At 41.9% G+C, this 27752-nt stretch overlaps 1 protein-coding gene across 1 annotated transcript; it reads right to left on the bottom strand.

Moving 5' to 3' along the window:
* Positions 1-111: 111 nt before the first annotated feature.
* crebrf (creb3 regulatory factor) lies at positions 112-27207 on the bottom strand. Its single transcript, XM_010777182.1, has 11 exons — positions 27095-27207; positions 16963-17201; positions 16743-16872; positions 16294-16343; positions 13297-13475; positions 11017-12137; positions 10664-10861; positions 10130-10319; positions 9951-10024; positions 9635-9754; positions 112-9506 (listed from the first exon to the last, which is right to left on the bottom strand). Exons 2-11 carry the CDS (start codon positions 16969-16971, stop codon positions 9388-9390), a joined length of 2190 nt encoding a protein of 729 aa, XP_010775484.1. The 5' UTR covers positions 16972-17201; positions 27095-27207; the 3' UTR covers positions 112-9387.
* Positions 27208-27752: the final 545 nt, after the last annotated feature.

Below are 27752 nucleotides of genomic sequence, written 5' to 3'. Positions count from 1 at the left end.
TGCCTTGTCTTTTCATGCTGCTGCAACGCAAACAAATCCCAATTTGGGATCAATAAAGTACTAATCTATCTATCTATATAAACATCAACAAATTAAGAAGAAGAGTCAGGATGGGTTGCTAATGGTTTTATTATTTTGATATTAAAATCAATGAACATAATCAGACTATTGTGGTTACAAGCAGAGCTGTGGTATCAACTCCTGGCTGATACAACAGAGAAAGAATGTTTTAAAAAAATACGAAAGAAAAGAGAGAGGCACAATAACACAACAGAGATTCAGGGCAGGTGCTGCAGGATGTCAAGCAGCCAGAGACAATTATTGTCCAAAGCTCTGAAACAGAATGAGTTGTTACAGTACAAACCAAATAAAACAAAAACATATCTTACATTTCCAAGACTGTGCATAAAGCCCACCCACTGTGCCTCCAAGAAAGAAAGACAATGTGAAACAAAGACTTAGATATAACAAAAGTTAAACCCAGCACAACACTTATTACACAACATAAATATATCAACTGTCAAGATATTGTATTTGAACAGGCATATATGTGAACTACAAATATAGACGTCATTGCTAAAGAGAGGATCAAGTTAGTTTCAGCAGGATACACTTTCTGTAAGTTGCTTCTTTATGAAATTATAATCACCAAGAGATCTATTATAGAGCACTTAGCCATGAAGAACAGCCCTCCTACTGAGACTGGGGAGAGGAACACACACAGGACTAACTACAGAAAGATCCCATGCTGTTGATCTAGTCATATAAGTTACCATACAAGACCAGAAGCATCATAACAATAGCATGTAGCTGTATCGAGCTCATGATGACCAATACCTCCCACATCCTCTACATGTTTAGGCTTGTATGGATTTCCCATCAAATCATCTTTCTGTCTGTCTTTATTATCAAAATAGAAAAGAAAAGGAAACAGAATATATACTTTAACATTTTCTGCTCATTAAATGTGTCTCGCTCCGTGCATTTTGGCAAATCTGGAAGGAGATGTAAATCACTTTAGTGTTGGATAATGACGCGTGTAGATATGGAGAGGGGTTTTGTTTTTTTATTTTTCATTTAGGGTGGGTTGTTGTTTTTGCTTCGAAAAGATCAATCTGCAGAAGAGGAAATGACTCCCCCCGCCCCCCAGCATTTATTGCAGGGGAGGTGGAGGGGTCTCTGCCCACCAGCCTTTAGCGGCCCCCCATCTTATTTCAGAAGCTCCCTGACAAGACAACTGCGAACCAAAGCCCTTCCGAAAAAAATTAAGCACCCAGAAGGCGACAAAACATCTCTGGCGCAGTGGTAAAGTTTTCCCAGAAAACTGATCGAATGTTCAAATTTCCCCCTCACAGTTAGAGAGGGGCGACTCCTGACCTGTGGAGCACCAGACCTCGGTTTAGAGTCGTGACCAAAGAAGAGCTGAGTCCTTGAGTCTGTTTCCAGGCGCTGACTGACTGCCTCAAACCTTCAATGACAGAACGCTCCATGGGCTTCACAGACCACTACTCAAAGTCACAATGAAACTGCACCGTGTTACTTTAGCATTAGGACAGAACATAATGTTAAAGTCATATACAATTAAACACAGGACGGCAAAGGACTGAAGCCACTATGTGTTCAGCAAATGAATCCCAGACTCTGGTTGCTAAACAATCATCTTTCTGTTTGTGTGCAACACAGAGGACTTTTGTTAAAGTTGATTTGCAAATATAGTCCTTTCTTAGGTATTTCTCCATCTATCCTAATATATCTGTTGCTTTATTTAAATATTTGTAAATTCATTTTCAAACTGATTATCTGATATTTCTTTAGAATATTGCCATCTGTTTCGCATACTGATCTATTTATTGAGTCTTTACTGTCTAATTAAGCACTAAATATAGATCGTCCTTAATGTTTGCATATCTTACAAAAGTTGCACATTTAAAAAAATCGTATCTATGGTACATGAGATAATATAACTGATATAATGTGTAAATGTAATAAGATACATTTTTTAAATATATCAACAATCTAAAAAATACGTTGGTTTATAGGTATACAGGGAATAATAGAAAAGTCAGTTTCATTGTGACTTTGATTGACGCCTGAGAACCTCATGTGACTCCTGGTAAAGCCTGCTTCAGTGGAAAAGCTAATAAGTCTTACAAATCTCCTTACATGTTAATTTACAGGACGAAACAAATAAATATCAAATAAATTGTAAGAACACTGGAATAAGGGAAAAAAGGCAATAAGATATAATTTAGGAAAAATCAAATTTCAACCGTGCAACATTTGACAAAGTCAGAGCATAAATATCAAACCAAAATATTAATATAAAAAGAAATAGGTATAAACATTTAAGCAGGACAGCGGCCATATAAAGATACAACATTCATGATCCTTCTGGATCCGGACAACAGGAGTCTCCCTGTTCAAAAAAAAGTGTAAGGAAATAGCACAACAGGAAAAGCTCCACCAGACACGTCTGTCCGTATGATCCTGCTAAGGAAGACTAGTCTACATTCAACCGCAAAGCAGCAGCAGCAAAGTTATACCTCGCTATGTCAGCATACAGCAGTCAGAAACACAAGACTGACAAGAGTCATCGACAGTAGGAATAATATGGCTAAAACAGCTTTTTACATCAGCCATGTTAGCACCCAGCCACTGACAGATTAGCACCACAGTTTACCTCCATGCTCAGTTTGTCGCTTCATTTGCACCCTGCCACTAAGTGCCAACACTGGCTTCAAGGAGGGTCTGGCACTTCATTATAGCAAAGTTAAGAAACGGAAAGGTCTGTTTTATGCTTTTTTTGTTTGTTTCCTTTTTTCTCAAAAAAGATCTCAAGAGGCAGCAACACGGTGCTCAATGTCAAAACCACAGAAGAAGAATGCATTGTAATCGACTAATTAAAGCAGGCCCAAGTCTCCCTCTGCCTTTGACACAGTGGAAACGTACTCTTCTCTAAACGGACACACCAGCGGTGATAGCAGCAGCAGCCAATACACAAAACACAAGAACGTGGCGTAGTGGGCAGAGAAAGAGTTACATTTGGAACCAGGTTTCCCAAAACATGAATTTAGTTCACATTTATGCTCTTCTTCAGTAATATTAAAGGGAAATCATATTCAGACACGACAAAAATCTCATTCACTGTTAAAGGCTGATTTTTCATACTAAATATTTTGGATTGAAATTAGTTTTTAATTTAATTTCTGTACTTCAAGTTTAGGTTATGGGAAACCCAGCCCCTTGTTTCTGTGGGGAAACCCCCTCCAGACCGACAGAAGGTGCAGATGTGTGTTCTCGAAGATTTGATTAAGGCACCTGGTTCAGCAGGCATCATATTCAAAAACCAAGTGCAAGGGGAGTAACACTTTTGGTCTTTTGACAGTCGAAAAAAAAGTGTGAAAAAAAAAACAGGGTATGTGTTCATAGTATACTGTTATCGAGTCATTGATACACTTAACGAAAAACATAACGCTCTTTGTGCTCATTAAATAGCAGCAAGTATGACAAAATGTGACTTTGAGTGCAGTGAAGGATCTTCTATGAGTGCGTTGCAGGGAGTCGGCATGCAGAAACATTATTCCCGCTCGTTTTTTTTTTGTCACATTTTTGTATGTTTCTAATTTACACAGAGAAAAACATGGAGGGCATTATGCATACAACCTCTCAAGACGAGGTGTTTTTACAAGCAGCCCACATGGGTCAAAACAAGACAAGAAACATCTGAAAACAGAATCCAAACTCTGAGATGACACCACAGCCAGCAAGAGGTGACGTCAATTTGTAAAATATTGTTCACAAACCCAATTTAGTGAGACAAGAATATTTGGTAACGCTCATCTTTTAGATCCGTAATTTTCTAAAAAGTGCTTCGTTGAGTTGAAGTTGAGGGGCCTAAGAACCAGGAAAACAAGCTGAAAGATGCTAAAAATACTCAGTAGAGGGGAACATCTATTCATTATACACCAAGTCATTATATACCTTTTTATTACATACATATGGATACATATAAGTACATAAGTACAGCTTAAAACAAAAAATGAATGCCATGAAACTGAAATGATATAAATGTAATATAACATAATGTAAGTGTATCAATTGTTATCTACTCTTCCTATCACCGAATGGTATACCGTACTTGTTTCAAGAAAACTTATTTGAAATGATGGTTAAATTACTAAAAACATATTATGATAAAGCGTTACCAAATATTTCCTCTGGAGATCCTTCTTGAATACATAAGTTGAATAAGTACCTGTATTTTAATAACATAAGAAGGAAATCCCACGTACTATTTAAATCAATAAAATAATGGCCTATAATACACCCAAATAAATGCATTTATTTTGCAGTCCTGGGGGAAATCTTGTACCTCTCAGATGATATAAAGATCCTCTGTGACTTTAGGCTGGGGTATCAAATCAATGAGAATGATTTTTACAAAAGAAACAATGGTTTGCCTAACAATAGAAATCATACAGCTCAATAAAATAGAAATCACCAATTTGTTGTCGTTCAGAGTGAAAATGTTCCTCTGTTTGGTCCAACAGGATAGAATCAATGAAAAAGATCGGGGGTGGGGAGTCTGTTATGGGAGTCTGTTATGTTTTTGAGTGAATATAAATACAGATGCTATTTAAATTCTTGGAGGATTACCTGGATAATGAAAAGTAATCAGCACCATGTGAAATCAAATCCTTTGTGAGAGGAAAATGTCGTAGGTTGTGTATGTTTTAATTCCAATGTGGATACATCGGATCAACTGTGAACATTGTGACTGTTGGCCTTTTTTTCAGTTTGTGTAGAGAGGATTGCACTATATTGATTGACATTGAGAATTCATAACACACACACACACATATTTTTGTACAGAGTAAAGAATGGCAACAATAATTGGAATACATAAATATATTTTCTTTTGATTTTATGTCATCACATACGTCAGATAGAAGAACGATATTACCCTGATTTGCTGAAGAAGAGCTATACGGTAAGCTTTTATTGGACAAAAGTAGCACAAAGATACACCATCAGCTTAATAGTTGACTGTATAGATTTTATGTCACCAGAAATAAAAAAAGAATAAGGAATAGTTACTGGCGTGGATTTTCACTAGTTTTCTTGACTTTTTAAAATGCCACAGAGTCTCCTTGTTCGAATGTAAAGTTGCACAGCTTGCACCTATCATGTTAAATGTAAAAACCTGTGAGAACTCTTTCTTAGATCAGCCTCATGAGCGACTACAAAACTAGCCAACCAGCGGCAATGTATCCACTGTTGACCGCTGGCCAGACCTGGTCAAAATTGTTGCTGAAAGAAATTGCTTCAAATATTGTACCAAAAGATTCAACTGAGCACAATTAGTTCAAATTTTAATTCAACATTTGTAGCAATCTTTCAGAGATATTGCACCACGTCTGATACTTCAGTCAAGGTTTGTTTTGAGCCATTTATGCTGAACAGTTTTGTTATTGTTGTTGTTGTTGTTGTTGACTGTATATTGGCGGAACGATGTCATAAGCCTCAGGCTCACCCTTTGGCAACTGACTAGTTCACCAATTTGTATATTATTTGTTTGTGTGTAAAAGTTCAAAAGGCAATAAGTGTCCGGATTGAGTCTCCATTTGTAACTGGCTTGCCATACAGTACAGTGATATATTAACTTCCCCTAGGGCGGCCCGGAACAACACCTTTCAAACGGCTCTTCGTGGCCGCCCCAGGCTAAACCCTCCTCCTCATTAAGTCACAAGTAGCAATCAGTTTACAAATGATAACAATATAGCTCTCTGGAGAAATGTGTCTACACTGTACATCACCCTGAAGAGGAAGCCAAAGCAGAATCAGTTTTTCCATAGGAAACCTCTACTGAAGGCAAATGAATCCTGACGCCAAGGGGGTCAGCGTCAGGATCAAAGTAGGGGCCCTGGAATCAAAACCCTCTTTTTTTAAGACCACAAACCCGCTATCCACGCGGTTCCTGACCAGGAAATAGACCTATCTTTCCAAAACCAAGCAATGATACAGGTTTATTCAACAGTCGTATCATTACGTGGCTCCAGAAACATGTAGACCTAACCCGAGTCAGGCCGCACACCTATTCCCTGCCAGTTTAAAGACCTAGCCAAGTCAGGAAATAGACCTATCCTAGCAAGTAGTTATCAAGTACACTTGCAGCATTCACACCAGGCCTTTTAGCAGCAAATGGAAGAAAAAAAATGCTTTTTCTTTAGTTTGTTTTTGTTTTTTTCTTTCTTTTTTGGACAAAGTGCTTTTTGTTTTCAAACATATAAGATAGAGTAATCTATACATATATCTAACATTTAGAAGAAACATATCAACTTATAGTCTATGTACAAAAATGAATCACTACTAAGAAAATAGCTATGGACGGTAAGTCATTAGGCTACAACTAAAACTAAGAAGTCAAATATGAGTAGATACTCATCATTCTAGTTTCATAAAAAAAGCACCATTTCTCCCTTTTTAGACGGAACAGAAATCAGTAAATATATATATATATATGTAGCACTAGCTGTTATTCGATCACATGATACAGAAAGACAAAAGCTCTGCATCTCCATCTTGGAACTGGAACTAACCTGAATGTATCCTTGTGGATGTTTTGTTTATATTTGCCCGCTAACAAAATGACTAACTGATTTTTAAAATTCCTGAGAATGGCGGCATTTCCTCTGAGGAAGCTGCAGTGAGGCAACCATTCAGGCATCATGCATTTCTAAAGGTTGGACATGCTGAACACTTTGAGGTCAGGATATTTTAATTCTCGGTATTGCCTTAAAACAAGTTATTCTTCGCTGCTGTGAACCGTCAGGAAGGACTAAGGAAGATATAATTCAGCATTGCAACCTCAAAGGCGTCCAATCCCAGGAAATGTAAAATTCAACCAGTTTCATGGTGAAAGAGTGAAAACTTGCGAACATCAGAAGGACATTGCACAGTGCTGAACCAAGATTAATCAGACTCAAATGGCTTTGGCTTTCTTACAGAAACTTTCCTCACACTTCCCTGCCGTTGTCCTCAAAGCTCCTGCTGAACCATGTCTTCGCTGCACTGTGATTCGAATAATCCTCTGTATTTCCCTCAGCCAGCAAAGGAGACCCATTGGTTAAATGTTGTTTTAAATATCAAACTTTGAGATCGACTGGCTGCTCTTAAAAACCTCTTTACCTCCACATCTCCTTTCCACTGAACACATACTTCCAAACAGGGAAGCTAACAGACAGCTAAAGTACAAAAATATAACAAAAACTTCTTTTTTTGGTTTTTGTGTTTTTTTCCTCCAACTTTCTCAATGCAAGGATAGGCTTTTTTAGAAATGTGTCATGCTTAAAAATTAATAAATTGTCATGAAAAGTGGCATTCCACCATTGATAGATATAGCATTAAGGTTTCTATTTACAGTACTTTATAGCTAAATTAATATTTTGTTGAAGAAATAAACCTCGACTACATACAGAAATCAAACAAGTGACAACAGGAACAAAACATTTTGGTTATTCTTGGTGACAATTTGTCAAACAAAAATGTAACATAGCTTATCTACTAGCGCTCTTGGTTTATGTCCTAAAATAGCACCTATAAAACAATTAGCACGTGGAGGGAGGAATCAGTTCAGGAATGACGTGCTTGCAAAGCAACACATCTACTGGAGAAGCCCATAGATGGGTTACATTTTCAGATTTAAAGAAATGATTAAATGCTCCTTTTCTGTACAGAATTGGACCCAAGCTAATTTCACAGTTCTATGAAGTTCCCTGACCCTCCCACATTTCTTACATTCAATACGGCGTCAGGTAAGCTGTGCAAAACCTTACTTTAACTGGCTGGTCGCCATTTCGTTGCATGTGTCTTTGGTACAAAAAACAATCAAAATATAGTGTGCAAATATTTTTTTTGTGACTCTAAACAAATAATATGTTAACCCCTCCCCCCGCCCCCATCCCTAAACACAGAGTACCAAAAAACAAAAGTATCCATTGCAGAGCTCTCTTATATACACACACAGACTCTGTGGCATGACGCAACGAGAGCTTCCTATTGTTTTATGTACATTCAGGAAATCTTTAGACAACTGAAAAACTCTGCAGTTGTCCCCCTCCACGCATTCATTAACAATCTCCCTCAGTGTAAAGTAGTCCCCTCGTTGGCTGGACCTCAGGGAGTTCTGACCAATCATCTCTTCTCGTTCAGTCCCGCTCACACACTCACTCAGACTACAGAAACACACACATACACAAGGCACAATGAATAGAACTCTGATCAAACACTAGTATGAACACACCAAACTGTTAGCCTGGTCATCTCTACGGTACAAAAAGGGGAGCCTGTGCCTTTTTTCAGTAAGAGACGCTTTTATGTACAGTTTCCTAGAGGAGATGGATTATTTCACCCTAACCATCATCATCATCCTCACAGTCTGCTCCCATTCTGGCAAAATGCCCGTTTTACCCAGTCCAGTTATAACCAGCACAAGGCCAAAAAGCACCAAACTACATCTTCCTCTGAATATGGTCAACTACCTCCTGTTGTTTAAGTTATCGTAGTCAAAATAAGCCATAAAGCCTCTCATTTTAAATTCTTTAGGCTTCAGCGGTTTCTTTTTTCGAGCTTTATTTTGCTTAAAGTTAACTCCTACATTTTAACAACAGCAGGCCTGATTGGCAAACAGGGGATGGCATGAACGTATTTAGGCCTTCAATACAAAATATTTCCTGCCACCCCGAAAACGCCTCGGAGCATACAAACTATTCTCTCTGCAGCTTTGTTGGCAACCAAAGCCCTTTTTATCGAAGTGCTTTAATGAATGGGTCAATTTGATCTTTATTTAATTCTGGAGTTAATATTTGTTGCCATGTAAGGTAACCCTCTTGGAGGAAATGATAACTGGAACTTTTTCAAACCTTTGATGGTGTCTGACGTGAAACTATTCTTCCTCTTGTTATACAACCTCAAACAAAAGTATTCCAGTGGTTACACTCGTGTGACTGTCTCAGCCCTGAAAGCAGACCTCCAATAAAACGGACCCTACACAACAATATGCACATCGCATCTAGTAATCCCCAGTGGATTCAGCACGTGCCTTTAGATATACACCTGACCATCACTTGCTTTTAGAGGCGCTTATCCCAACAGACACTCACAATGGGTTGGGGGACAGTGACGCACTGACTCGCAGTGTGCAGAGACATTAAGCTAGGGTGTATGCCAAACACACATACATACACACAGGGAGTGGTATGTGTGTTTGTGTGACTAACAATGTGTATGTACTTTGGGCTGGAGGGGCATGCGGAGGGGGGGCATAGTTACAATGGGACAGCACGGTGGTAATGTTTAGCACACGTCTCTCAGTGGACTGCCGTGTGTTTAGATTTTGGAGGTTGGGACTCGCAGGCCGACCAGCCCTCCGGTGGGGTCGCCGCGTCCGGTGGTCTCCAAGATCTTGTTGACGAAGTCTGAAGTCTGCCCAGCAACAGGTGATGCCACTGCACACACAGAGACACAGGAAGAAACATTCAGAGATGTTAGAGATGTTTTTTTTTCTAATCCAGACAGGGCACAATATTATAGTAAAAAGCATTCATTTAAATTAAATCATTCATTTTAATCTCACCGAGTGTCTCTTTGATGAGATGCTCCAGAGTGTCGGCCATGTTGGTCGGACGCGGAGTAGAGTCCTCCACTCGGGCAACTATCTCCTCCTTGATGGCATTGATCACAAACAGGAGCCGGTCTACAGGAGGACATGTGGTCGAGCACTTTAGCATTTAGAAGTTGTTGATATTTAGTCATTTCTAATAATCAGAAGGTCGATTTTGAATGTCAAAAATCTTAAAAATAAGTACAGGTAGATATACAGAATAAGAAAGCATGAAAAAATGGATGCAGAAGTTGATGAAATTGGTGTAAAAACTGTGTAAGCCGTATACCGTATTCTGTGCCGAGTCCCCAGAGCTTCACTTTGTTTGCCTCGTACTGAGCCTTCTTCTTCAGACGACAAGCTCTGCAACACACAACAGATGTGTCGAGTCAGCATCTTGACCACCTTTTCATTCATTCATGAACTGCGGGTCAGCACGATGTGTCTGTACATGAATGCATGACTTACCTGGAGGCCAGCTTGTTCTTCTCCTTGCGTGACCGAGGTCGTGCGGTCAGCGGCAGCTCGCTCACGGGGGTCAGGTCGCTGATCACCTTGTTCAGTTTGCGGAGCTCGGTCCCGATCTGCAGCAGCTTCCGTGGATTGGGAGTCAGGTCTTCCACGTCCGTGCGGCGAGACTTCTTCAGCATGTACTTTCCTTTATTTGGAAAGAAGGATTATCAGATGATTTACATCATATGTCGTTTAAGTTAGAAATTATTATATGCTCCTTTTATCTGTTCAATATTTCTAGTAAGATCACTTTGATTGCCATATCACTGCAGCATGCTGTGCACAGCTGCTGTTGTGGAAAATATAAACTCCCAAAGACTGTACTTGCCCTACAGTCTCTACAAGACGCAAATATGATATATGTTTAGTCCGTGATCAAAGCAGTGATATATATTGTTTTATCTAATAAGCTCTTTTTTTGGTGCAGGGCTTATCTCCCACCGTGGTTAATATACAGTATATATGTACCGTACGTGTCTGTGTGTTTACCATGGAGAGGCCCGTTCTTCTGGTACAGGTTGCTAGGCAGCGTGTGTCTGTCCCACTCAGACGGCTTGAGCATGCGTTCGTGCTTGGAGGGGGTGAGCTGCTCGCTGTACTCCCAGAAGTAGCGACGCTTGCCTCTCTTCCGGGTGGTGACCCCCGTCGTCAGACCTCTAATGTCGTCCATTAGCTCCATTTCACAACCTGGAGAAAACAAGACATCGGAGCCGGGGGGGGGGACAGAGAAAGAAAAGTCATGAGGAAGAAACACAGAAAGGTAACAATGACGGTTTGTTGACAGTGACGGTTTGTTGACAGTGACAGTTTGTTGGCAACACCGGAAGCATGAAGGTTGCTACCTGGCTCGGAGAAGGCGTCACTCATGTCTTCGTCCTTGTCAGCTTCGTAGTCTTCATCCTCCTCTTCATCGTCGTCCTCCTCCTCCTCCATCTCAGACAGCTCGTGCTCGCTGCCGAAACCCTCATCGTGGTCTTCGTCATCCATCTCAAGCCCATCGGCTTCCTCCTCCTCCGCCTCTTCCTCGTCTTCCTCCTCCTCTTCCTCGTCCTCTTCCAGCACGGACTGGCTTCTGCTGGCCAGTCTGCAGCGGGTGAGGAACAGAGAGTAGTTGTGCTCTTCCTCCTTACTCTTCTCAGTTGCCTCTTTATCCAGAGCACCCCCACTAGCTCCTGCCTCCACCTCTCCGCTGACCTGCTCAGAGGTGCTGCCCTCCATGGCCGGACTGGCCTCGACCAGGGTGGGGACGCTGGCAGACCAATCTACAGGAACCTCACTCTTCCCTCCACCCTCTGCAGCCCTCTCATAGATCATCTGGCTGCCAAAGCCACTGTCTGCAGCAGCAGGAACTACCACCAAGGTGGCGCTCGCTGAGGGGCCGGCCTTCCCGTCGTGGGACTGGGGGAGCGGTGGAGGTGGGATTGACCTCTCAAAGGCCATCTGGGAGGGCATGTCGGGCTGAGTTTTAAGCCCGGCACTCACACGGACTTTAGCCTTCCGCACAAAGTCCATCGGGGCTGCCATCTTGGTTCCTCTGCCGTAAGGCTTGGTTTGCGCATGGCCGTAGTCCTGGGTGAGGCTGAGGAGGGTCTGGGTCTTGGCCATGGTCTCGGTGCAGGAGGGGACGGGTCTGGTGGCTTTTTGGGAGGTTTCAGGAAAGTCTGGGAGAAAGCTGCGGGAAAGACGGGAAGAGGAGCTGGGGGACGGCCGTGCTGAGCCGGGGCCAAATCCCTGGCCAGCGATCAGGGGTCTCCTACTGTGACCGGGAAGTGGAGGGCCACTCATATCAGCAGGGGGGTAGAGCGCCTCACACACAGGTTGCGAATCCTCGCTGTTGAGCTGAGCCAGGGTCGGGGTTTGACCAATCACATCCTCATCCTGGTAGGGACTAGAGAGGTCATCCAATCCAAGGAAATCCGCCTCTTTGTTGCCCAAGATCTCACAGCTGGCCAGCCGTGTGTATCTGCCGAGCACAGAGCAACACAGTTCAGACAACATGAAAGCTACTATTGTCTTGTCATTGTAAATAACCTTTAAAATGAAACGAAATGATTGTTTGTTGCAGCCCTAGATCCTCTGCACAACATACACTATTCAAAATTGCAATTGCATGGATTTAGCATGTGAGCAAAGTATATTGCAGGTCTGATCGATGCACATGTGCCTCAATGAAAACCATCAAGAGCAAATTTGCATCTGTTTAGGATTTTTACCTTTTAGAATAAGTGTTTAAAACCTGAAGGCAGTCAAAACATTAAAGTGATCAAAAGAGAGCTCAGAGGAAGCACAACATCTTTCAGTGACAGTTTTGACACTGCCTACATTTCTTTCTGAAATGTACCAGATTGTCAGTCAAGATGCAGTTTACATCCATGTCTGTCCAAAATGTCATCACTGACATCATTTAATCCTATTAAACAAATGTGTAAAATGTTCACAATTAGCATATGAATTCAGTCAGGCCAAAAGCATGTGTGTTTTGTGACCTTTGACCATTCTTATCTTTGAGTTTTTAAACAATAATAAAGTGCTATAGATAGTAATGTCAGGCTTTGGATGAACAGACAAAAGTTGTGTGGTTAATACATCGCTGGTTTGGGGAATTTCCAGTAACTTGCCGCCCATTAAAGCTTGAGTGCGGGATTTTTGTATCCCCCCTCTGGCGGTGCGAGAATAACATTTTCTGGAAGTGATGTTCTAGATTAAAAAAAACTAAAACAATTTGGGATCCAAAGGAAGGATTTAAGAATTTGCGCTTCGGGTGAGGTGAGGCACCCTCCGCAAGATTAGGCCCCCTCCGCGAGGTGAGACCCCACGCAGTCTGCGTGATCTGCGTGTAGGGAGGGACGGCCCTGCAAGTTCCTCACTCCAGCTTTAAAAACAGACAAGTCTCGTGGACCCTTAACCCAACCTCCTGTTTCCGATCAATACCATGCTATTCAAAAAGGCACAAAATGTAGAATCCAAAATTGTTGGCAATCCACTTTTAAAATGTGTGAGATGTGAAAACCAGTATGACATTTGAGTTTCAGTGAATTCATTTGTATAATGATGTCATGTTTACTTGCTGCTGCTTTTCACTCGATATATAAACCACAGCATATGAATAAATAATCCATTACCTGGTGAGGTCCTCCCAGTAGGAGTCCCACTGTTCGAACGCTGAGCTGCTGTGGACCGCCTCGCTCTCGCTCAGACCCATGAGCTGGTCCACGCAGCCCTCCACATCCTTCCCCCCATCGCCCCCCACTCCGGGGCTGTCGCTGGAGGGGCTCTGTCGGTGGGTGACGTCTCTGTCCTGCTGCAGAGAGGAAAACATGGAGGGATTCAGCAGCTGGTGGCTCAGAAGACGGTTTATATCTAAATTATATTTAAAGGAAGTGTTTGCAGTAACTAACAACAAAGTAACAGAATATAGAACAGAAAATAAGACGATTTACATTTCTAGAAAAAAGATATATATCAAATATTGGGGGAATTTGACAATGCACGAAGGTTATAAAAGACGTGTCCATGTCAAACCATTGGTTTTGCTGAAAATATCTATAATATTTTTATATTGTGCAAGACCTTTTTTTTTCTAGAGAGCATCTAGGGTTGGAAATATGACAAGCAACAGCAGAGTATTAGAAATTATAGGATTGATTTTAGGATTATTACATTTTGAATTAATGTTGCACCAATGACACACTATTTTGAAAGGATTTGTAATTCAGTGTGAGTTAAAAAACCTTTTGTTTAGTTTATTGTAGTAATATACAGTTCTCAGCCGATCTTCCAGGAACTAAACTGTTTGTCATTTTATATAAAGAAACTCTGGTGAAGTGTCAGTTTTTCTACATGGCGAGAAAGACAATTTGGCAGAGATAATTGCACTTTGAATTTATATCGCTGTCTTCTTGTCATCATGTGTTTTCAGTCAGAAGGGTTTAGATTTAACCATTATATTGTAAATCTTTCTTTCTTTTCCATATCTTAACATATCTAAGCTAACAGGAGGGTTGAAGATAATTTAAAGATCCTTTTGAAATCTGTCGTCACAGTAACGTCTTACTATGGTGCAAGAAATGGACTGAGTGGGTGAATCACTTTTGTTTGACTACAGCTGATGGTAAATTAAAGCAGACACCTGCAGCTGACAGGGTGACAGGGGAGCCGTCTCCCATCAGCCACCTGTGAGCCCGGCAAATGTCACACGGCTGATAAACAATTAGGCATGAGCCTCTCCGTTTTAAATGCCACAGAGTTGCCACTGTTTTCCCCACTAGCATGACTATGACTGCGAGGGAAAGTATTTTAATATTATTGATTAGTGAAGAAGACCTGTTTTTACTCTGAAAAAATATCCAGCACTTCACTAACATATTAAAAGATAATATAAATGAACCCTTCATTTACCTTTACTCTCAAAATGGTTCATATGCATGTTTTTTCCGGTGATTACCAGGCACAGACATTTTGTACGTACTTAAATGTTGCAAAATGCAGGATTTGTTTGTCCTTATTTATAATGAACAAAACGGGACTACGGATGGAAATGAGCTCAAAGCTAAAATCCGGCTCATTTATATTTGAAAGCATTATTTTGTTTAAAATGTTCATTAATGTGCACTGTCCCGGTTCAAATAAACGATTAAATGAAATGAAAAAACATCACAGCATGACTTACGCTTCTTTGAATTCTCTCTGGTGTTTCTGTGGAGCTTGTTGTGCAACATGTAACTTGATCGTGTTTTTTTTATACGGGTGGGGTTACGTGCCGAGCTGGGAGTAACTGTGACCACTCGAGCCACGCTGACAACGGTGTGAGTGTTTTTCCACTGAACTGCATAGCAAGGTATGAGAAGCTGTTAATGAGGTGTAGGGGGTGTGCTGAATCTTGAAAACACCATTAGGATTCTGCAGCTCTTCATCCAACTGTGGTAGTTTCTGCTTTTACTACCTCTTCCCTGCAGTATTTGAAACGGATCATTACTCACTAAATAAACAAGAAGATGTCCTAATCTTGGTGTGCAGACCTGTTTATATTCAAAAATAGCAACTCAAACAAAGCTTCTCTAACTTTGTAGTATACTTACCACATTTTCAACTGGTGTTTCACAGTAAAAGGCAGGAACGTAGACGTTAATCTTAACCTCGAACTACAGAGATTCCAGTTAGAATTACCGAGAAGGTGTCTGGTATCTCCTCTATATTTCTTATTGCTGCATTTTAGTCGCTTCTTTAAGCCCGCGTCACACTGTCCCGAAATTGACACCAGATGGACACACGATAAAGGAAATGTTCAACTTCGGCTCTGATCGTAACAACATCGGGCCATACGTGAGGGCATCTTAAGCCGTCGTATGACCGCCGGTGGAGTTTCTCAGGCTCCGGCAGCAACTTCGTGAGCGGTGGCAAAATCTTTGCCGAAAGACCTTGCGAAGGTTTATTTTCGTGTTGAATTTGTGTGTCCATTTTTTCCCTTTGTAAGGCCATCGTGAGGGCATCTTGTCAAATCGTGTCATCTTCGTCTTTACTTCGTGTGATCATCGGTGCCATCGGGCATTTCTCGCCTCACGAAGACAATACAAAGGAAACAAGAAGCCGCCCGATTGTCTTAGGAAGGCAACACGACTACGTGAAGCCCTCGCAATGCCGTCGTGTAGCCATTATAGTACGATGACATCGAGATGGGACCACGGTGTTAGCGAAGACAGCTGAATTTGAGTAGCTCAAGCGTTTCCCATGTGTCATGGTAACGTGGCCAGCCTCAGAGCATCTTCCTCAGTCAGTTCTGAGCAACTCTACAGAGCAGAGGCGTGTGTAACTCCCAAAGCTGCAATCACAATTAATCACAATTCAGTTCCTGCAGAATGGCTGACTTTGATGATGAGACAACCAGGAAAATGCACCTCAGAGAACATGGAGCAACCTCTTACAGGCCCAGCACCTCCTCTTACACTTTGTCATTTCCTTGCTATTTGGACTGCCTCAATCGAAATCAGTAGAAGTGATGGTACCTGTATTAAGCAGGTGAAACAGGAGCATGAGGACACGGTGTGCTATGTTTCCTTGCAGATCACTTCTCTGGTTTGTTTATGCACAACAAAATCGTGTAAACATATTATGGTAAATACCATCGGGAGGTCACGTGACGCTCCGTGACCTAGTTCGAACGCATCGTACTCTCATACGATGTGTGTAGCCATCGTGTAGACCTTCGTGTGTCCTGCGGGTATACTTGCTTCGGCTGTTGCTTGCTGTTGACCAAGTTCGGGGCCCATCTTCGTGCGAAATTCACAATTCCATATTCGTGTGTCAATCTGGTGTCAATTTCGGGACAGTGTGACGCCAGCCTTAAGAAAAGGGTATTGGATTTTGACCGGTATGATCTTTAAACTGGATCCTTCATTCAGATGAGCAAGCTCAGAGTCAACTTCAGCGTGAGCAGCTGTGAGCGATCTAAAAGGACGGTAGACCCAAGTCTGATGAACACAGGGCATTTTAGCTAAAGATAAGTTATAATATTAGTTTCATAATTGTTTGTATGTGTGTTTGTGTGCGTGCGTGCGTTTAAACCACTCACCAGTTTCATACATGAAATCTGGGTCAGAGTTGGAAGCAAAGCAGGTCGGTGCTGGTGAGGGCTGGTCAGCAAAAGAGTAGTTCTGAAATGCCGTCAGCAAAAGGGAGCGCTCCATCCCAATGATGCTGGGCTGCAACACAACAATAAATAAATAAACACTAAATAAATAAATAAAAAGTAATCAGGCACCAAAACCCTCTTTGCTGTTTGGTGCCTCTACCTGTGGCATTGCCAGGCAAAGCTAAGAAGCTTTAGCTGGGGGAATCTCTGGGCTCTTCTGTCCCAGTCCCAGTGTTATGAGGTTGTTGGATTAGCACAGTAAATTTAGCTGCTAAAAGGCAAGATGTTGTGGATGCAGCCTGCAAGGCTGCGGGGAAAGAGGAAAAGGGGGGATGTCAGTATTTGGGCCTGGTCTGGTCTGTTTTCTTGTGATCTGGCTGTTCTCTGTATGCTTGAGGTCTGTGGTTAAAAAACAGAGAGTAGACAGAGCAGAGGTATAAGAATCGACCAAATAGATAAGTCAACAGTAACATCAGGGCTCTCGACTAACCTTTTTTCAGCCATCCTCACGCGGAAACCGTGCCGAAAAACACAATCTAAGCCGTCCCGAAATTAATGTGGACCGTCGCCAATTTAAAATTAGTTTTTTCTACACTATCATAGGTTAGTAAAATCATTCAAAGATGACCTTTTAACATAAATAAAACATCATATCAAATCATTAGATGATAATTCATAAACCTTTTTATTCGAGTAAATCAGTCAATCACATGAACAAAGGCCAAATATTATTTAAACAAACACACAAACGAGAAAATTACTCTCTAATATTGAATCAAAATCGAGTCCCATCCAATTAACAAAAAAAATCACACACTCTTTCCCTGAAGACAGAACCCAGAGTAACCACTAACCAGGGATGACCAGTCTGTAATACAGTAGGAGACCTTTACAACACTGCCCCGCCCTCGCACGACCAACAGACGGGAGAGAGAGATCTCGTGTGATTGGAAGCTCGAGAAATACATCATAGACGCATGTTGTTGTCTTATGCATATTAGAAACGGAGTTGGCTAAACTAAAAACTGCGATATAATGTTTATGTCAGCCAATAAGTACATATGACATATTTTTTAATGTCTCCAGTACCGATAAAAAGTCAGATAACGTCGGAGCTTAACGTTACCACTGTCTTTAATAATTCCGACCCGGGCGGAGCCCGTTTAATACCGGGGCTCGGTACCCATCCATACATGGGGAGAGGCGCAGCATATTGCTAAGGACTAAATACGATGGAGGGTTCTCATCTCAGCCTTATTACCCATAGGGGATGAAGAGGAGTAAGTAAATAAAGAGGCCGGAGCTCCAGGGTCTGGTTCTGCTGTGCGTTTTTGTGATGTAACGGTAAACCCGCGAAATACACACACTCAGTACATACTGTAGCTAGACCCGCAAATTTGCGGGCCAGGAATTCGCGGGCACAGCCAGCTGTGCAGTTGGGTGACAGCCAGCGGCACAGCTGTAGCTACGTACTGTGTGTGTGTGTGTGTGTGTGTATTTTGCGGGTTGCTAAATGTTTTGTGCGTTTATGTTGACAAGGAGGTTTAATAACTGTGTGCTACACAAAACGTGCAGTCGGTTTCATTTTCATCGCCGTTTGTAGTAGAGTTAGCAGGGTATTTTTATTTTAACTCTCGTCCCAAATTCGTCCCAAGATTATTTTTTATCCTCCCCGACACTATTTTTTTCGGCCCCGGGACAACGGGACATCCTTAAGCTCGAGCCCTGGGTAACATGCAGGTACATTTCCAACACAGCTGAAGAGTTTATTTGTTTCCCACCAAACTGCAATAGGCCTACAGACTTGAAATGGCTAAACTGGATTTGATGGAGATTATTTATCACACCCGCACCCTCAATATCTATGGCGGGCTAAAAGTCAGGGCAGATTATGGCCTGTGTTGTGTCTCAGAAATTGACATGCACAGAAAGGTTTGGTTGATTTTTGAACCAGAAGACATAAACAATATATTATGATCCACTAAAGTTAGGTACAATATGAGACTAAATTCCCTGTTTTCCTCACCATCTTGACTTAAAGAGACCTGGAAGGGACAGTTGAGCGAGATTCAACTCTTATTTGTTTATGTGCATTTTCTAGCATAGAAAGTCATTTTTAGGGATAATCATTTTTGCCTCTCTGAATTACACGGTGAGAACTACTACAACCAGTCAAGTAAATGTAAATGGTAGCAACAACTCAGTCAGCCAGTTTTTTTGATTTGTGGTTTGCAAAAATGTGCTACACGTATAGAATTTCTTCTATTAAGTTGATTTTTTTTTGTGGCTGATTTAACAACCCAAGGCATTGCACATAATTAGAAATTTTAAAAAAAGAGTAGAAACATCTCAAAATAGAAATAAACCGGCATTAGAGAGTAGAAAATATACAGTAGATTGTGAAGATAAAAACATCTATAAACTAACTGACAAATATAACACTATTGAAGGGCCAATGTTCATGGAAATGCAGCTGGGGCAGCAAATAGGTATGGTTGCAAAAATAAGCTGTAGGAGGTAGCGGGCTAACAATATAAACCATTTTCAATAAACACTTAATTGCCATTATTTATTAACACTGTCTTTCCATTCACTGCCAGCTATGCAAAACTTCTCCCTCTCTGCTGTCTCGCCATGCAGCTGCATAAACAAGGGCATAAACAGGCAATAACACAACAGCGAGGGGTACATCTCACCCTCTCTTAAATGAAAATGAAGGGTTTCACTATCTCACAGTTCAACAAAGCTAATTCATTGCCGCCCCTATGGACTGCAGATGTTAACTAGTCACTTTTGCAGAGTGAGCGCAAGTGAAACTAGATAGAATTCCCCTTTTGGTTTTTGAAAACATACGCTCTTCTTCACATTAAAGTCTACTAAGCAATGAAACAGCCAGGCCTGTGTTTGTCACATAAACAGGTTCTGTATCTTTAGAGGAAGACATAAAGGATAATCTTGTCCCAGTGCTGCTAAGAATGCAAAACGGTTGCCTCTGGGCCCCCCCTCTCTAGTGATAACAGCTGGATAGGAGGCTGGGCTCTCTGCCTCCATCTCTAGAGCTGGACCTAAAGTCAACACAGCACCGAGCCGAGCTATCGTAATCTCATCTTTCCTGTCCCTCCCGTCGACTACTGCGTTCACCGACGCAAATACACTACTGACCTGGGGCCTGTACGATGAGGCCTGGGTTAGCAAGCTATCTTTGGGCTTGACTAAGGGGCTGGCTCACGTTTAACTTAGGTAGATCGTAGGGATATTGACAAATTGTTATTGATTAAGCTATACGTCATATGTCTACAACATTTCAGAAAAGCTCGAACAAATGTTCCAGAGACCCCCAAATGACGTCTTCAAATGTCTTGTTATTCCCAACCAACATTCCATAAACCAAATATATTGAGTTTGCAATGATATAGAACAGCATCAAGCAACCAATATTCACAATTATGCGAGTACAACGATTTCAGCAACAGATGATAAATTGTTGCTGGTTAACTGATTAATCAACTGACATTTTCAGGTATGGAATAAAGTTAGTCTCTTTAGAACTGTTCATGGTGCAAAGGCAGAGATGGGGTGTATGGCATTAACGAATCTGTTAATATTGGTCCGGATTTACTCTTCCTTGTCTCTTCGTCTAATCAACAGACCGAACTTGCAAGCGCAGGTAACAGGAGCTCTCTGTCTACCCAGCAGCTGCCGGAAGTTGTTGAGAGAATAAGCCTCTGAGAAATTTGGTGTGAACGCCAGTCCCCGCCCCCATTACATGTTCGGAAAGCACCGACCTATCTGAACCAAACTGCCTCTCAACATTCCTTTAGAGAACATCGGATTTGTTTGCGTTATGCTTTACCATCACTTGGACCCTCCTCTGATTCTCTGCTTGTTTCTCATCCTCTCACTTTCCTGCACCTCCTACTGACTGCAACGCTTGGACTGATCTTTTCTCTGTGCCTTTTTGCTGCTTTGCATAGCAAATAAATGAGAATCTGCATGGAGACATGACCCCTGCAGTGAACAGCTGACACACAACCGTACACCAATCCCACTCCTCCGAGGCCGAGGGGACAACATCACTTCCTCTCATTGGGTGCTGACTGACTCAGATGAACTTCTCACCCCTGAGATCTGTCCCCCATGTGTGAGAACACATTTTGCATAGAGACAGGAAGTGTCAGAAAACACGTTGGTACAGGAAGAGTACAAGCGTGTTTGTAAAAGCAACACCTTATCAAACACCAAAGCACATAAAAGCACTCATGTATAACTCTCTTATACATGAGTATAGGACCAGAAGTATATTTTAAATCTCAGCCTCTGAACTACAAATTGTGATCATTATCGTGCTTTTTCAATTTCCACTTCCCACCAGGGCAGCTGTGTCTGGTGTACTAGTATCAGAAGCAGAATGAGGAAACATATGGCCCGATCACAACAGTGAACGCCAGCATTGATCCAGACTCTTTCCTATCACAGAGGCAGCAGAAGGCTGGACAAACAGTGATCGTACAAACATGCAGAAAACAAGTCGCAAACGCTCCTCACCTCTCCAGGCAAAGCTGCACTGAATACTTTGCAGCAGCATGATTTCATATAATCCAGCTCACTGCTTAGTGGCAAACACAGGCTGCAATGTGGAGCAATATATTTATGACCGAGCACGACAGCCCCCTGAAAGACAGGAGCTGAATGTCTCTCTCAGGCTTTGGTCTGATTTACTTTGGTGATGAAAACTGCCGGCAGTACATCTTTCATTTGAGTTATTTTACTTAAGGGACTTTACTTGGGTTAGAGCATAGACTGTATATATATAAAGGGTTAGGGTCAAGGTTTAAAAAGGTGGGCTTATGTCAAAGTACAGCTTCAATGATGATTAGTCGGCTACTCACATATGAGACTATTGTTGATGGGATAATGGCTGTAAATGCTGTTTATCTCAAATGTTGAGGGCTCCTGCATTAAAGCAAAAAGGTAATCTAGAAAGTAATCAGCAGATGAATACATAATGAACTTAATGATTAGCTGCAGCTTTTGTCAGAGTTCAACATTTCAGATTTCCTCCAGGCCTATTTTTCAGGATAGATCAACTTTCGAGGCCAAAGTTTCTCAAAAGGACAGATTTCTTTGCAGTATCATGTTTCCTACAAATGTGCAGTTTGCTGAATCAATGTCAGGTTCACACCGGCTGCTGTTTACAATTAGATCAAGACACGGACAATGGCTTTTTTTACAGCATCAGCTGGGGTAGCAGCATTATCTGACAGATAAAATAAAATGTGTTTCACCATGCCTGTTATAGGATTAACGAATGAATCCAGTGACGGAAAGTAAACTGTAATACAATGTTGACAATTAAATGGTTCACAGTTCATCAGTTAGAGCAAAATACTTACAGCTGGTTACATCTAAAAACTGAGAGATGTGAAGCTTCATACTTTTATAAATGTGGGTTTTTGGTAGTTTGCTACACAAGCATTTTATTAAATAACTAAATCAATAGATGAATCTTTAATGAAAGTAATTATTGGCTTGAGGTCTAATTGAATGAAGAAAACATAATTTCCCAGTCATCAATATTGTTAAATATTTTATACACAATCAGGTCTGGTAAAAAAATCACAACAAATAATCATATTTTCAACATCTGTTGCTAAATGTTTCCTCTCTTCCATGTTGCTTCAGGTCTGAACAAAAAGAGGAGTGTAGTGTGCTGAAAGCTTCACTATCATGCAAACAGCTCTCATTCTCCGCCTCAAAACATTGGACTCGATCCAAGTAGGCCAATCAGCCGAGTCTTAGCTGGAACGAGTTTCCTACTGATACCAGTCGCTCCCAGATATCTTGCAAAATAGCAAACAGATTGCTTATTGTGAGAGAAGTTCTGAAAAAAATCACGAAGAACCATTAATCACGAGTCCAAAAGATTTGAACAATGGATGTTCACTAACAGCCAATTGTGCTTCAAGGTTGGGGATTTTTTTAAGATAATTTTTCAGGCCAGTTATTTGACAAGTACAACTGGCCCGTAAGTAAGCAAATACATGCAAGCGAGAAAAGTAGGGCTAGTTAAATATTATTCACTATGTATCGATTGTGTATCAACTTAAAATCAACAAGGTATTTATAGTTCTAAAATTAAAATGTGTTACTTAAGTTGTGACTTATAGAAAAGGGTTCGTATATACCATTAAGGCCCAGATACACCGGCCCGAAATCGGCAGTAAATGGGAGTCAGGCCGAACATGAGCGTGGGCACGCCCTATTCGGAGTGGTGTGCGCAGACACGTCGGGTCTTTTCTGCCGACCTGACGCCGGCGTCGAGAACACCACCGGAAGTCGGGCAAAGGGATAACACTGATTGGCTGTTCAGCTNCCTCGGTCGATGTAAAGTTGGTGTATTAATAGTGCCTTCCAATTAATGACTTCTGAACACTGAGCCCTGAACTCAACCCTGAGAAGAATCCACTGAGCCTGAACCTGATCCTGACTTGTATCCATTACTAACTGAGCCTGAGACTGAAGCCGGTCGAGGAACCCCACGAGCCTGAACCTGAACCTGAGCCTGGAGCTTGTGTGTGCCAATTACCTACTGAGCCTGAGCTGAGCCTTGTGAGGAACCCACTGTGCCTGAAACCTGAGCAATGGAGCTGATGCTGAGAGGGAACCACTGAGCCTGAACCTGAAACCTGAGCACTTAACCACTGGTGGTCGTGCCGCGAGGCGACACGCGCAGGCAACGACTAGAGGTCCGTTCTAGCGACACACCCACTGCGTCTAAGTGGCGGGGAAGACCGACGTCGTCCGTAGGACAAGTCTCTGCCGGTCCTTACATGATGACCTGCGACGGCTAATCGGGCCTGCCCGACAAGCCTGGGGTGAAGGTGCGGTACCACCTCAGGTACTTCCGCCGACGTCTTGTCCGCCTGCTTGTAGGCGGCGTGCAATCGACCGAGGTCGTGCGATCCGACCGAGGTCGGACGACCCGTCAGTGTCGGCGTTGGTTGCGGGCGTCGTCGCGTCGTCGTCGGCGTCGTCGTCGGCGTTGTCGGCGCAGGTGGGCGGTGTCCCGTCCGCCTCCTCGCGGGTGTCGTGACGTCACAGTCTAAGGCGGGCAGACGCCGCCCGTCCCCGAGCGGGGCGCCAGAGGCGAGGGGGCGTGCCACCAGTTACCCTTTTATCCTGTCATGTTAAGGCCCAGATACACCGGCCCGAAATTGGCAGTAAATGGGATTCAGGCTGAACATGAGCGTGGGCACGCCCTATTCGGAGTGGTGTGCGCCGCACCGTCGGGTCTTTTCAGCCGACCTGACGCCGGCGTCGAGAACACCACCGGAAGTCGGGCAAAGGGATAACACTGATTGGCTGTTCAGCTAGCGAATCAGTGCATGAGAAGCGTTAACGGAAGTGAGGGAGGTAAACAAATGATTTAACACAAGCGTGAGTCTAAGGGGCTGCTAGCTCCAGTACCTCCCGTTCGTCCTGCTCCTGTTCGTTCATGTTTTCAATGGACGAGAGTGAAAATGGAAAGAAAAACGCTATTTGTTGTTTGTTTATATCACGGAGTCTGTTCTTCTTCTCTGTCTTCCGGTTGTTGCCTCTTTTGAATGATGAATACACACTACCGCCGCCTGCTGGTAAGGAGAGTTATTGCCACTCACGCATGCGCAGTTCATACGTGCTCGGCTCGGATTTGCGGTGTGTTCCAGTGCGCGAAGTCGGCAAATACGCAGGAGAGTCCGGCGACGCAACAGTCGGCGACTTCTCAAGTGACTGGCCGGTGTATCTGGGCCTTTAGAAATCTTTTGTTCATATCATGATAGTGTTTACAGTTGTATCTCCAAGCTCTTCTTGGCAGATGAATTGGATAGATTTATGGTTGGAGGTCAACGCTAGTGAGAACAGCCAACTCATTCACCAAGATGCACTATGAGTGCAAATTCTTTCTTCAGTTCACCAAGCGGCCCTTGCACCATAGTACTGCAGCTCTTTAAGACAGCCAAGTCATTGCTGCTGTAGCTATTTTGGGCTGCATCCAGGTCTGCATTTAAAAATACTTACTAAACAAACTTTGATGGGTAAATTCATTGTGTTTTTGATTAAGTCAATGATACTCAATTCAGTTAAATAGTTCAGCATATACAAAACAATCAGCATTGAGAAGCAATCTTCAGGCTTATGTCACAATTGAATTTTATTCTTTGATCATATGTCTAGTTATAGTCCTCTGCAGCTCTGTTACACAAATAATGCACACCTCCAGACGGATTACTTTAAGCCAGTGGGTCCAACAGTGAGTGGTCATACCAAATGTTTACTGTGAACAAGGTCGATTCATCTCATTCAATTAGGAATACTGATGATACAGAGTTAAGGAAGTAAAAGTACAAGAAATATTTTACTAGTTATGAGGAAGTCTGACGTGATTTCAAGTTTACTGAAAATATATCAGTGTCTTAGAAATTATTTGAACATTTACTTTTCATAAACAAGCAGTTCAAGTTTTTTTTTAATATTATTTCTCTAAGATTCAAAATGTCTCCTTCTGTAATCTCTTAAATTTTGAATCATCTACTGTAACCATACATGAACATGGTTGCAAATTAATCTTGAAAATAATAGTAACAACTAGCACTTGGGTAAAGAAAATAATGGGAAAAATACCTTGAATTTGATGCATGAGATGATTTGAGATATGCAGTGTACCAGCCAATGTTGATGGTATACAAATATTTATCCCACACTGAAACAAAGATGATAGTTATGGATGACCAGCTTTAGTACAAACACAGTAAATGCATATAAAAGCAATAGTGCTTTCAGATTAACAATTCCGTATAAACAACCACTGTGCCAGTAGAAAAAAAAGGTAAGAAACAGTAGTTCAAATGAAAAATATAAAAGATCATCACAAAATGACATCCCAGACTATCTACGTGATGGATTCAATTGCTTTGAAAAACAGAGCCTGACAGCACACACTTCTACATATCGACATCCTCACAATCCCCATCCAACAGGTAGTTTTAAATACCAAATAAGCAATTATAAACGCCAAAAAAGACATAAATGCTACCAGATCATCCACAGGCTCTGCACTCAAAACAGATCCTCAGGAAAGCAAAACAAATCTCAATCTAACGCAGTGCAGCGACACCCACGTAATCCTTCATTCCTATTGGTCAAGCGGAGACAAGGTCCCGCCTCCAGGCGTTCCAGAATGGTCGCTACGACTGTCAATCACGGCAGCTCCTTCATTTTAATCAGCCCTTTTCAATCTAGGTTGAGGCAGAAGATAAACAAGTTGGAGGCCTACATGCCCGTGGCCTAGATAGCTTTATTAAAAGAGATATTTAACGTCAAATCTACAAAGTACTATCAAAGAACTCGAACACAACACCATACGTGAATCCGTGACTTTCATACATAACATGAAACTGCCGAAGTCCGTAGATACAATTATAAAACTATGTTTTGGTGGAAAACCAAACAAACGAACATCATATAGATATTGATACTTAGTTTATTTCACCAGTGGAGACATAAGATTGATTCAACTGTATTTCTAAATTACATCTCATGGAAATTTCTGGCTGTGTCGAGCCTCTTTTTTCAGCACCAATGGCTGTGTCATGTGTTGGGGGGGGGCGTGTACCTCACAGAGAGCTCGTGCTGTCCTTAAAATACTTCTGTTTGGCATTGCACAGAGGTATTCTACCCCAAACACAGTTCAATTGTGTTTTTGACCGACTAAAATATCATTGCCAAAAAAAAACCGAATTGAATTAAGAGGAAATAAATATTGGAAGAGGTGTGGCATTCTTTGAATAGCTTAAAAGTCGAGAAAAATCTTTTTAAAGAAGTGTAGGTTTGAACCATATGTCATGTTACAACGTGATAGAAAAAAACTGACTAATTAAATGACGAAAACAATATCAACAAAATCTGCGGGACCTTCATTTTTTTACATTTAGCGCTAAGACTCGTTTTGAAGCCTGCGTCAGCTGCATTCTGTGCGTAGACAATTCCTGCAGAACCCTTAATTCACTAAAATACACATTAATTGTATATCTTGCCCTAAACAGTTTTCTTTTAAATGCGAAAACTGACAAATCTTGCTTGCTTTTCTCCATGCACCTCTCACTCAGTATGGCCTCCGTCCGCCCCCTTCCTCATGCAGCTGCACACACAACAACAGCCTGTCGTTAGCTTCACAGCTAATCCTGCACCGCAGAGAAAACACATATCTGCTCGGCGAACTTCCTCTAAAACGGCAGAATAACACTCTTACCCACTTTTAAGGCGCCCACGCATACATCTCGCAAGGTGTCGGTTCTCTTGTGTGTTGCTCTGTTGGAAATAACAAGGCCGTATTTTTCAATGGAGTCCACACGCTGCTACAGTTCTCTCTCGGGTTTGTTTTGTTTTTCTTCTTCCTGACGGGTTCCTGGAAAACGCGTGACTACCCGACCACGTGGTACGGTGCTGGGCCAATAGGAGCAGAGCTCAGGGGGCTTGGCTGAAAACATTCGTGCAACATTTCACCAGTTTCAATATGCTGAAACAATGCTGTAATGAAAGTAATACTAAAGTGCAGGTCCCCACATATACTTAACATCATTTTGATTAAAACAATCTTTATTTTGTTTAGTTTGCTATTGAATTATGTTAATTATAAAGTCTGTGTCAAAGCATTTCTGCCATCATCTGCCAGGAGTACAAAATGTACTTGTGGAGAGAAAATTTAAATTCACTATTTGATAACCTGTATTGCATTAAAGTGGCAATTGGGAAATGTATTGCTGTGATGACTATAGAATAATATTACTTTATGTGTTCAAATTCCCTATAAGACTCGCTTTCACTAAGATTTCTCTCCTCATCCAGCAAAACAAAAAAGGTTCTGGTTGTCATCGAGACAGCTCAGCTTGGGGGGGAAGTTGTCTGTTTCCA

This window comes from Notothenia coriiceps, unplaced genomic scaffold, assembly GCF_000735185.1.
Source record: "Notothenia coriiceps isolate Sejong01 unplaced genomic scaffold, NC01 NC01_scaffold00017855, whole genome shotgun sequence".
Lineage (NCBI taxonomy): Eukaryota > Metazoa > Chordata > Actinopteri > Perciformes > Nototheniidae > Notothenia > Notothenia coriiceps.
Note: the sequence above shows the minus strand (reverse complement) of the source record. Positions and strands in the feature narration are given on the sequence as shown.